The 11375-nt window shown below is 39.6% G+C and overlaps 2 protein-coding genes across 3 annotated transcripts; one reads left to right on the plus strand and one right to left on the minus strand.

Annotated features, from left to right (window-relative positions):
- The first annotated feature begins 791 nt into the window (after positions 1–791).
- On the plus strand, positions 792–2079 carry LOC126585693 (caffeoylshikimate esterase-like). Its single transcript, XM_050250172.1, has one exon. It carries the CDS (start codon positions 895–897, stop codon positions 1921–1923), a length of 1029 nt encoding a protein of 342 aa, XP_050106129.1. The 5' UTR covers positions 792–894; the 3' UTR covers positions 1924–2079.
- Positions 2080–2419: 340 nt separating this feature from the next.
- On the minus strand, positions 2420–11046 carry LOC126585692 (helicase-like transcription factor CHR28). 2 transcript variants are annotated; one of them, XM_050250170.1, is made up of 12 exons: positions 10500–11046; positions 9822–9894; positions 9221–9619; positions 7844–9066; positions 7235–7306; positions 6634–6711; positions 5644–6538; positions 5154–5284; positions 4738–4959; positions 3693–4310; positions 3369–3578; positions 2420–2943 (listed from the first exon to the last, which is right to left on the minus strand). In XM_050250170.1, exons 1-12 carry the CDS (start codon positions 10635–10637, stop codon positions 2839–2841), a joined length of 4164 nt encoding a protein of 1387 aa, XP_050106127.1. In that variant the 5' UTR covers positions 10638–11046; the 3' UTR covers positions 2420–2838. The 2 variants fall into 2 exon arrangements, with proteins under 2 accessions (XP_050106127.1, XP_050106128.1); XM_050250171.1 differs by having other exon boundaries at positions 9822–9906; positions 10500–10628.
- Positions 11047–11375: the final 329 nt, after the last annotated feature.

An 11375-nucleotide genomic window follows, 5' to 3' on the forward strand; every position in this document is an offset into this window, starting at 1 on the left:
ACTAACGGTTGACTTGGAATTGGCTTAGAAAATGAAAACCCAACATAAATAAATAAAAAATATAAGTTATATCTCATTTGGTTTAGTTTGTTTTGATTCAGTTTTTGAACCACCAAAATCGAAGCCAAACCATAATTTTTTATTCGGTTTGTTTTTATTTTTATTTTTTATGTTTCCGTTCCATTTTCAATTTCGGTTTGTTATTCGTTTTATTATTTTTATTTTCATTTTTTCGAGTTCACCCCTAGTTATGATATAATTATCCTAGCTATAACGATTGTTAGTTGCATAAGAACCCATAGACAAGCCGTTTAGAGGGAGAAATTTTTCATTATGACGAGAACACAAGTGGTACACCACATGTTTTAATAGAAGTTGTGAGAAATTTTTTTTTTTAAGTTATTAACTTTTTAGCATACATAACCTACCATTTGTACAATGATACATAATTTACCACCCATGTACTAGAGGAGGGATTATTGGGTAGAGGCTTCCCGTTCCCCGTCATTTGTACACTCAATGACACATGAAAAATAAATCCGCTACATTTAGGTCCACACAAGCCCATTTTGGTATTGTTTGTCTTGGGTGTAAGTGTCAGGTGACCTAAAAATAAAAAGAAAATTAATGAAAAGTGTTTGAAACTTTTGAGTTTTAACAATAAGAATAAAATAAAAGGTAAAGTAAATAGTACCATGATTAATTTTTTAGTGTAAAAATATGATTTTTCGTTAAAATGAACAATTCGGAAATTTTCGTTAAAAGTTCTCAAAAATAATAGCATCCAAGTCAAACACACCTCGAACAAATCAACATCGAGCCAGCCAAAGAAGGTCACATCCTTCTCTCTCATCGCTCCGTCATCTGCTTCTCTCCAAGCAGAGGAGCAAAACAATGGAGGAGCTAGAAAGCGTCACCACCACCAGCCGGACCCAATCGGGCCAACCCGAATCCCAACCCCGAGCCCAGCTCCCCCACTACTGGGGCACCACACCAGAGCAAGAATACTACAATCTCCAGGGCATCAAATCCTCCAAATCCTTCTACACCTCCCCAAGAGGCCTCAAGCTCTTCACCCGCCAATGGCTCCCCCTCCGCCGTCCTCGTGGTATCATCTTCATGGTCCACGGGTACGGCAACGACATCAGCTGGACCTTCCAAGCCACCCCGATCTTCCTCGCCCAAAACGGTTTTGCCTGCATCGCTCTCGACCTCGAGGGCCACGGCGGCTCCGACGGGCTCCGCGCCTTCGTCCCCGACGTTGGCCTCGTGGTCAACGACTGCCTCTCGTTCTTCAATTTGGTCAAACAGCAGGACCCCCAATTTCAGGGACTCCCCTGTTTCTTATACGGCGAGTCCATGGGCGGCGCGATTTGCCTCCTCATCCACTTCGCCGCCCCGGAGGCGTTCCATGGCGCGATCTTGGTTGCCCCCATGTGTAAAATCTCCGATAAAGTAAAACCCGGATGGCCGATTCCGGAAATTCTGACGTTCGTGGCGGGATACTTGCCGAGATTGGCGATCGTCCCGACCGCCGACCTGATGGGGAAGTCCGTTAAGGTGGAGGAGAAGAAGATCGTGGCCGATATGAATCCGTCGAGATACCGGGGGAAGCCGAGGCTGGGGACGGTAGTGGAACTGCTGAGAGTGACGCAGCACGTGAGCGAGAGATTGGGGGATGTGAGTCTTCCGTTTATTGTGTTGCACGGCAGCGCAGATGTGGTGACGGACCCGGAGGTGAGCAGGGCGTTGTATGCGGCGGCGAAGAGCGAGGATAAGACGTTGAAGATTTATGAGGGGATGATGCATTCGCTGCTGTTTGGGGAGACTGATGAGAATGTGGAGGTTGTGAGGGGAGATATTTTGGGTTGGTTGAATCATCGGTGCGGAGGAGGCGGCCGCGGCGGCGAAAGAGATGAATGACTTGAGATTATTGCATTAATTATTGATTGAAATACTGAAATGATAGGTGCATTATATATTGATGAACATGTATTGCTGTCATGATTCTGCGTTTTTTTGTGTGTATTATTTGTTCTATATGTTAATTAAGACACGTCCAGAGTTCGATTCTCAGGATGCTCTGGACTCTTAGGGTTCGATTCCCACCCTTTCGAGGGAGAACTCCTGCCCTTTGAGTGAGGGAGAGTAGGATAATGAGTTAGGATACGCGCACTCCGCCTAGCACTCCATTCCTACTCTTTCGAACGGGAGGAAGGGTAAGGAGTACAGTTATATCCACTTGTAAATAAAGTCTCAAATTCGACTCACTCAGGTCTCATACTCATTCAACTGACGGGTTTGATACCTGATTACTATGATTATCAAAAGACGAAAAATCCCAAGCCATGATCCCATTTCATCGCATCTCAAATTGTCATTCACCATCAGCGTTAATTAAGATTAATCACTAAATCAATTTTCTAAGAATATAAACCTTTGGATTAATCATCAAATTTCACCAACACGAAACAAGCAAATTTTACATCCCAAACTTTCTGTACTCTCTACGAATTACAAATTAAAGAGACAAATCTTCACAGCTTTCATTGCTTTAGACTACCTACTCCACATCCTATACAATATGATAACGAACGACGAGGACGGGTAAAGAATAGAAATTGTTAAATGAATGATCATGTGATTCTATACAGACTATTAACATAATCTTCTAGTTGATAGCCCCATACGCTACTCCTTTTTAGATCTATTGTCAGATAGTCTTCGAGTATCAATCCCGCTGCTGCCAATGCCAAAAAAAAAAAAATAACTATCGACGATACCTTTTTGTGTGTTAGCAAGCCAAAATCTCCTCGACCTATAAAAATCTCTCTCTAATCACATCATAAACAGGTACTTAAGATCCTCTACTGTCAGGCGAGTCTGTCCACCACCCGTTTTATCCTCTCCAAATGCAGACGCAACCATCTCTCTCTTCTTTTGCTGTGGAAATCAACCGTATGTATCATAGTATCAGAATGGCAACGCACAGATGGTGTTATCAGTCTTAACAGCGAGATCTACAAGATCATGAAAAGCACTCAACCATTCTTGCTAGTCCCGATCCTGACATGGGAAAGGGATAATATGCAAGAAATATGCCAGAAAGATCCTGACATGGGAAATGGATAATATGCAAGAAGGTTATTGTGACGATGGAAGGTTTCACTAAACAAGAGCCAGCGCATACATACCATCCCATCCAACAACGACAGGAATATATATGTAAAAACTGCCCTACAGTATATAAGGTGCGAACTTGAACTGAAGTGATTAAATTTTTTATATTTTCAATCCTGTATTGTGGTGATTAAGAAAATTAAACTACAAACAAAAAGGAAAACTACAGATGAACTCAAGGACAGTACCTGAAGGGCTAAAATACGATCTTCAACGGTGTCTTTAACAGTCAAACGCAAAACTGTAACAGGACGGGTCTGCCCAATCCGATGAGCTCTATCAATTGCTTGATCTTCTGTGGTAGGATTCCACCAAAGGTCCAAAAGAAGAACATGACAAGCTGCAACCATGTTGAGACCAAGACTAGCTGCTTTCAAAGACATAATCATGACTGTCACCTACAAGAATCAGGGTCAAACTTCAGAACCATCGCGGACAAATGAAAATACCAACTAAAAAAATTACTTCAAAGATTATTAATGAATTCAAGATATCCTATTATTTCCACAAACCTCTGGAAGGGTGTTAAAATCCTTGACAGCTTTATCCCTAGCTGTTACTGACATTGTTCCATCGAGTCTTCTGTACTCAATGGAAGATGTTTTAAGACATGCTTCAAGCAAGTCCAGCATCCTCGTCCACTGTGAAAAGACTATTGCTTTCTCTCTAACTACCTTCTTTGTATTCTTAGAGCCCACCACCACATCCAATTTCTGACTCTTAGGAACGTCCTCAAGTGGTTCAACCACAGAAATATCGGAAGAATTTTCAGAACAGCTGGCATTTCGATCAACTCTGTCCTCTAAGCAACTATTTCCAGAAATGCAACCCTGTGGTTTACACATTGAGCACAGAACCTCAAGAGCAGCCTTAATCTTGGAAGAATTGTACGAGCGATCCTCGTAGAAAGTCTCTACAGCATCAAAAACTTCAGAACCAATGCTTTCTGGATTAGTCTGGTCAGAAAGAGAACTGTTCAAAGTGGCTTTTGAAAACACTGAAGAAGCGTGGAGTCGAACTTTGCAATTTGTGTTTGGGCACTGGTTATCATCACCGGTGAGATGTTCATTAATGCATTGGCTACAGAAGACATGACCACATTCGGAAACAACAGCATCTTCAGGTGGATCCTAAGAAAATAAAAACGTAGGTGTCAACAGGACATTTCCCCTAAGGAATGGTCTAAATGTTCTATAAAATTTAATCAATATTAACTTTTAAGACAATTCCTAACTTATTCTAAAAAAATCAAAAGATTCCCAACTGTAATCACCGCAAAAATTAAGAAAAAAATTTTGTAAAATAAACATAAGATATAATTCCTTTGACAATTATACAATATTTTCACCTCAAATTGCATTTATAAAGATACGAGAGTAGTGTCAAATTTAATATGCTCAGCATGGAAGGTCCTTCAGAAAAGAAAAGTATGCTCCACAAGAAAGTACATCACAATAACACAGTACCAACTATGTACATTAATTTGGAAGATCAGTAAATGCCATCCAACCATTTTAAAATACAACTATGAAAGAAAAACAAAGGTTGAACACTTACACTGCAGATGCCACATATCGCCAAAGAAGCTTCTAAGCAATTCAGAAGGGATTGTTGTTTATCAAGAGGAAGTTTCTTTGCCTTCTCAACTGAAGATCTCCATAAAGAATTTGAATCATACCGTCTAACAAGAAGAGGGTGATCACAAGCTTGTCGAAGACGCAAAAGCATCAACAAAATGTTAACATAATTTTGTTTGACAGTTCCCGCAGCTGCATATTCCTGACATGTGAAGCAAATATATTTAAGAAAATGACCAAAAGGAATTAAACATGGATACCACAAGCTCTGAATAAAAAAATAGAAAAGAAAAAGAAGCCAAAAGTCTCCTTTCAAGAGGAAAAAAGGGGCACATCAGAAAAATAAGAAAGCAAAACTGCTATCAACCCCAATATTAGCTTTGTACTAAACCATACTTCAAACTGAGCACGTGAATCAGCCTCTAGCCTTGAGTAGAAATCTCGTTCTTCCTTCGAAAACTCCACTCTTTTCAATTCTATGGATTTAGGTGGTAAATTAACAATTGGTTCTCCATCAAGAAGTGTGCCTACAGCAAGAAACTACCATCAGATGGAGATAATCAATGTTCATTAAATGGATGTCAACAATAAGAATTCCAGTGGAAACAAAATGATGAACACTTGGTTTTAATGTAAAAGCAAGTTCTGAAAGGAAATGCCTTGTGAATTCAATTCACATCACAGAACTTAAGCTTAATAAATAGTAATATATACCAGCAAATAAGAGTGACTGGTAAGAGACAGTTCACTCGTGGCTAAAATCAACACATACCCAATGAATTTTACAAAGGCACCAAAAAAAACAACCAAGTAAAATTTTCGAACTAAGACTATTTTTATTCAAGGAGACACAATCAATGAGCAGAAACAATATATTTGGTCCCACCTTTTGTGCGGCGTAACATAATTGTCTTCAGGACAGCTTGAAGTTTTCTGTACCCTTTTGTTGGATTCCTACTAATTGGGACCTTAATTGTAGAGATAAATGACTTGTATACAGCATAAGGGTCATATTTGAGAAATCTGAAGTAGCTATAAAGGTCATCAATTGCATTCTGGATAGGAGTGCCTGATAAGCACCACCTACGTTTAGCGCGAAGACCCCAACAGGCCCTAGCTACTTGAGTTCTGTGATTCTTAATACTTTGAGCCTCATCCAGAACAACCCTAAACCATGCAACCTTAGCAAGAGGGCGAGCAACAGACTCGAGCACAGCACTTTCTAATCCCTTCTTACCTTTTGAACCTTTATTTGAGGAACTTTGAGGGTATTTCCTTTTCTTACTGGAATGTGGACCATCGTACTCGTCTCGGTTTCCTTTCTCCTCATCATCGTCATCAACAAGAGGTTGCTTAGGAACCTCCATGCTGACAATTGAATAAGTTGTGAGGACAACATCATGCTTAGCCAGCTCCAAAGGATCCCTTGTCCGGTTGCTTCCATGGTAAACTAGCACCGAGAGATTAGCTTTTTCAGTTACCTTATTCTGCAACTCCTCGGCCCATTGCCGGAGGACACTCGTGGGACAAACAACAAGTGTTCCAGCAGCTGGCCTTCCCTTTGCTTGTATCAAAGGTTTTATGCTCTCGTTTGGAGTTCCATTTGAAATAACTTCATGGGCATCAGCATGTTGCTTCCTTCCACCAAGCTCAAAATGCATATCATTATCATTGTCCAAATCCAGAGTTTCCAGCTTTTGCTTTTTTACATCTTGACAAGCTCCATATGAAGGCCTTTCCTTAAGTATAAGTGCAATTGTCGATATTGTCTTTCCTAATCCCTGAAAAATGAAGATCACATATACATAATTATATTAGGCACAAGTACTTGAAAGATGGAAGTGGTGATAGCTAATCATTACTGAATAGTATAAACCTGATCATCCGCAAGAATTCCTCCAGAACAGTGCAAACTAGCTGTCTCTTTCTGAACCATCCATGACAATGCAATTCTCTGCCCACAACATGAATTAAATTAGATGGACCCTTTTCCGTGCATTCACCACAGACACATATATATGCAAAGCAGGTGTCCAAAACAATTAGTCACTGGTTCAAATAAAACTAGACTAGGCACAATGCAGTGGACTCCTTAGAAGGAAAGAAAAACAAAACAAAACAAACAACTATTCCAAATAACAAGTTGCTTATGACTTTTTAGCAAAAATAAAAACAAATCATAACATTTAATTGGTATGCCAAAACACTTAATTAGCAGCTGAAATAATCCAACTTCTAATTTAAGCTTGAAGATTTTGATTCCGTAACAAGAACCATATAGTAAACCTCCACAAATTATTCAATAGAACATGTGAAACTGGAAACTTTCTTTCCTGTCTATTGAAATACAGTAGAATAACCCTTTAATTTACCTAGCATTAAGGCAAAAACTATTCAAGGCACAATTGCCTTTTTATAGGTTGTTCATATTATATTTATCTAGAATAAAAGTCAAAAGAGAGGGTACAATTTAAAACCTGATGTCGTAACAGAGGAACTGCCAAAAGTCCATCTGGTGGAATAGCTTCTGACTTGGGCTGTGAAAGGTCCTGCACACAAAATTTATCTCACAAGATTTCAGATCTCAACTGCAGTGATGGGCACAAATTCTCACACTTTTTCTTACTAAAACAAAGAACCAAAACCATATATAGGACATAATTCAGGCACACGATAGCATTTTGAAACATATTTCCAAAAACTTGCCATCAAATTATGAATTCTAATGACCCATTTTGCAACATAAAGTTACTTGATCAGTTAACAATTTGACACAGAAAAAGTGATCCATCTTATGATATGAAGGCTGCTTAACAAATCAACAATTTGACGCAAAAAAGTAATCCATAATATAGCTACTTGATAAATCAACTATTGAATGCAGAAAAAGTGATTCAGCTTAGGGTACATTTAAAAGAAAGAAAGCAAATCTCTGATTCAATTAAAAGGGCCACAAGACCCATGAACTGATATAGGCATTGTGGGAGGCATGAGATTTGAGACTAAATTGACAACATCATGCTCGTTCAGGGGGGTAAATGGCAGTTTACTCTGATAACAAAAACAATATTAAGGTTAGGGCTAACCTGCAATGCTACTCTCAAAACCAATTGTTCATCTCGTGTCTTGAATCTCATGCCTCCCACTCCTCCGTAATGATCACTCGGCATCAATTGTTGTGAATTAACAACAGTATTTCCAAGTGCTGGAGACCGTTTCATGGGCGCAGCGTAATTAGTATTGCTAACCACTGAAGAGCGACTTGAGGGTGCAGGATGACTGATATGTTCAATAATACATACATCAACGTCATCATCTGCAGGGGATTTGTCAGAGAAGTTACTATGAATTGATTCAGGGCTGACTTTCGAAGGGTGCATGCTCTTAGAATGAGTGACTATATCCTTCATGTAACCCTGACTCTTGCATGAAGTGAATGACTGAGCACCTTGAGAATAGGCATTTGAATTCACAGATTGTCCATCAACAGGGGATGTGGAACTTCCATGCTTAATATCTTGAGAAAGACAAGCTCTCTTACATGCACCAATCGTGACTTCTTCATTATCCAATGAGTTACCAAGATTCTGTGTTGATATACCAAAACCAGACTGCTTGAAGTCTTTCTCAAAAAAGTGATCATCAGCACTAAAAGAAGACTGTCTACTGACAGCTTCATCCATGCCTCGAAAAGAATGACACATAACACTACTTGGAGCAACAAACTCATCATTCTTTTCATCCTTCACACCAATACTTTCCTTTTTGCTTGACATGTATGTCTGAGTAGAACTCAAAGGCTCAACTGATGCCTTATTGTCAACAGGAAAAGAGTCAGCATCGAATGAAGAATTTCCACTGATTGCTGACATACACTTACCATATCTCAAATTCCACTCCTTTCCATCTAAAACATCAATCATTGACGGCTCAAAAACAGATCTACCAGTTATCACCTCCTGACCATTTAAATTCATCTTGCTAGTTGAGCATGAACTATCAGCTGGAAACTCCCCTGATTCATCCTTCACATTAGCCATCATTTCTTCATTACTCGGAAAATAATAACTGGTAGGACTATGATGCATTAAGACATCAGTGAAATATGTATTATCTAAGCTCATGCCACACATAGCAGTATAAGGGTCACTGAAAACATCAGAATTTTGACAGAGAGTAGAGCATATTTCCATAGAAGTGCAGGAATTATTTTCAGATGGCCCTAAGGTTTCCGTGGTATTTTGTCCCAAAGTGAAATAGGTTCTGGAACGTAAGCCCATGTTCTCGATATCGAGGCACTGCAAAGCATCTGCAATCAATCATCAGAAGACATAAATTTGTGCTTCCACCTCAAAATTTAAAAACAATACAAAACACATATGTAATGATCTACATCAATAACTTCAAAAGCCCAGAAAAAATGCAATTCTCTAGTCTATAGCAAATATGAAATATTAACATACATTCAGATTCAGCTTTCCCAGGCACATCAACTTCCCTCTGCAGGACATTCAGATCTCTGTGGTCCAAAACATGGTTGGCATGCCCTTCAGAAAAACTAGACGACATACTACATGGCTGTGAAACTGCAACCCTCTCTGTAAAGCAAGTCTCATCGCTTGGAACCAAGGAAATCCAGTCTTTAAGACTCATAGAGTATGTATGCCCCAGAGAACCAGTGTTTGCTGATGGTTGCATTTCTTTGTAATCAAAATTCATTTCATGGTTCCCTTTATAATCAAAAGAGCCATCAGGACCCCCTGCCCCAGAGTGCGAAGCTTCTGAGCTGTACAGATGATTCCACGCACCTGGACCCATTAAATCAGTTTCTATTGGTGGTTCTTCTTTTACTGCTTGGGATCCTAAACAATCAACAGAGAAATAAGCAATCAGATGTGGTCAAACACATATGTTGCCAATATAGAATCATAGATGTTCCAGAATACCACAACAATATAGAAGATAACGATGCCCTACTACAAAACAAAGCTGAGAAAACTATGTCATATATGGGAGAAACAATAAAACATTAAAAAAGCTATAAAGTCAAAACAAAATACTAACCACTTAGGAGCTGAGCATCGGAAACTTCTTCAGCGTCCAATTGATTTTCCAACGACAAATCCTCTGGACAACTCTGCGGTTAATCCTCAAAAAGTTCCGCATTAAAGAAAAACAGGTGGGATTAATAATTAATAGAGAAAAACATGAACACGAAAAACGAAGACATCTGTAAGTCTTATCTAAACTCAGTGTCAACAAAAAAGTGCTCGATGAAATGCTCAAATGCCTAGTTAATTAAATGTAGCAATAAACAAGAACAAGAAAGGCATGTGTGAATTTATCTACAACAACAAAACGATGTGTGAATATGCTCATAAACCCCTTTGGTGCTTCCCCTTAGTAAACCCATTTCTACTAGTAATTTAAGCAGAAATTCGATCATTCTTATCCACAACACAATGATTTTTTTTCACTAGTAACCAGCTGAGATTAAGTGTTTCCACTAGAATTGCATGCAAATCCTTCAGCATGCACAAATACATACACGTACAGACTACAAGCTCAATCTTAAGTCGCACCCAATGGAATCGAAAACCCACTCCCGCAGGAATCCCAAAACCCCCACAAGATTGCCTTATCTTTCACACCGCAGCCAAACATCGCAAAAAATCAAAGCTCCCAACACAAGCTGCAAACAAGTTCAATCCTTTCCTATACAGTTGTAGTACCAAAAATTACCGTGGGTTCTTCATCGAGAAGGCGATAGAGCGTGTCGACATCTATGCACATCTCCTCGTCTTCGTCAAATTCCTCTCCTGCAAATCCATCGACGGCCGGTAACTCTCCCCAATTCGAGCAGTCCTCCGCCTTCAACATACTGTGAAACCCTAACCCTAGCTTGCTCGCACCTTACAAAAAATCCCTAACCAGAACCAGAAGCAGTCAAATTACACTCGGAATTCCGAAACAAAAACCTGGATCCGAGCAATTGCAATCGCATTCTCAACGAAGCCGCCGAGAAAATCCAAAGAAATCGAGCGCGCAGAGAGAGAGAGAGAGAGAGAGAGGGGCAGAGTTCGGATCGTTGTCGATGTGAAGGCGTCTGAGAAAGTTCGCAAGGCGACTTTTGGTTTTATTACTTTGTTTTATTTATTTATTTATTTTGCTTTTCGTCGACAAAGTCTCGCGCGGATCGTGAAGAATGCGGTGGCGCAGGTTTAGATTGGGTTTTGGGGATTTGGATTGGAGGGGTGCGCAGGTTAACGACTCGTTCCCTCCTTTTTTTTTTTTTTTTTTTTTTTCATGGGGGATTTCGTCGGGAGACGTGTCGGTTCGTATACATATTTCGCCGTCGTTTGGTTTTCCTGCTTGAACTAGGAATTTTGGGTTTGGGGGGGGGGGGGGTTTTGATTTATCTTTGGTAAATGATTTTGATTTGATTATTCGTAGAGGTGACGATGTTTTTTTTGTCTTTTTTACAACCGGCATAAGCATGAAAGAAAAAGAAAGATTATATGAAAATATCACGTGATCATAAAATTTCAATTATATCTACAACTATTAACCGACGATACAAAAGAGAAGACGTTCAAAAAATAATGATAGAAAACAAAC

The sequence above is a fragment of the Malus sylvestris genome, chromosome 10 (assembly GCF_916048215.2).
Source record: "Malus sylvestris chromosome 10, drMalSylv7.2, whole genome shotgun sequence".
Taxonomy (NCBI): domain Eukaryota; kingdom Viridiplantae; phylum Streptophyta; class Magnoliopsida; order Rosales; family Rosaceae; genus Malus; species Malus sylvestris.

What these genes read in the sequence shown, in the direction of transcription:
- LOC126585692 (XM_050250170.1), bottom strand. Translation starts at nt 10,637, where the DNA reads ATGTTGAAGGCGGAGGACTGCTCGAATTGGGGAGAGTTACCGGCCGTC. An exon ending in TTCTCGATGAAGAACCCACG is followed by an intron (nt 9,895 to 10,499) that starts GTAATTTTTGGT and finishes GATTAACCGCAG; the next exon opens with AGTTGTCCAGAGGATTTGTC. An exon ending in TTTTGAGAGTAGCATTGCAG is followed by an intron (nt 7,307 to 7,843) that starts GTTAGCCCTAAC and finishes TTTTGTGTGCAG; the next exon opens with GACCTTTCACAGCCCAAGTC.
- LOC126585693 (XM_050250172.1), top strand. Translation starts at nt 895, where the DNA reads ATGGAGGAGCTAGAAAGCGTCACCACCACCAGCCGGACCCAATCGGGC.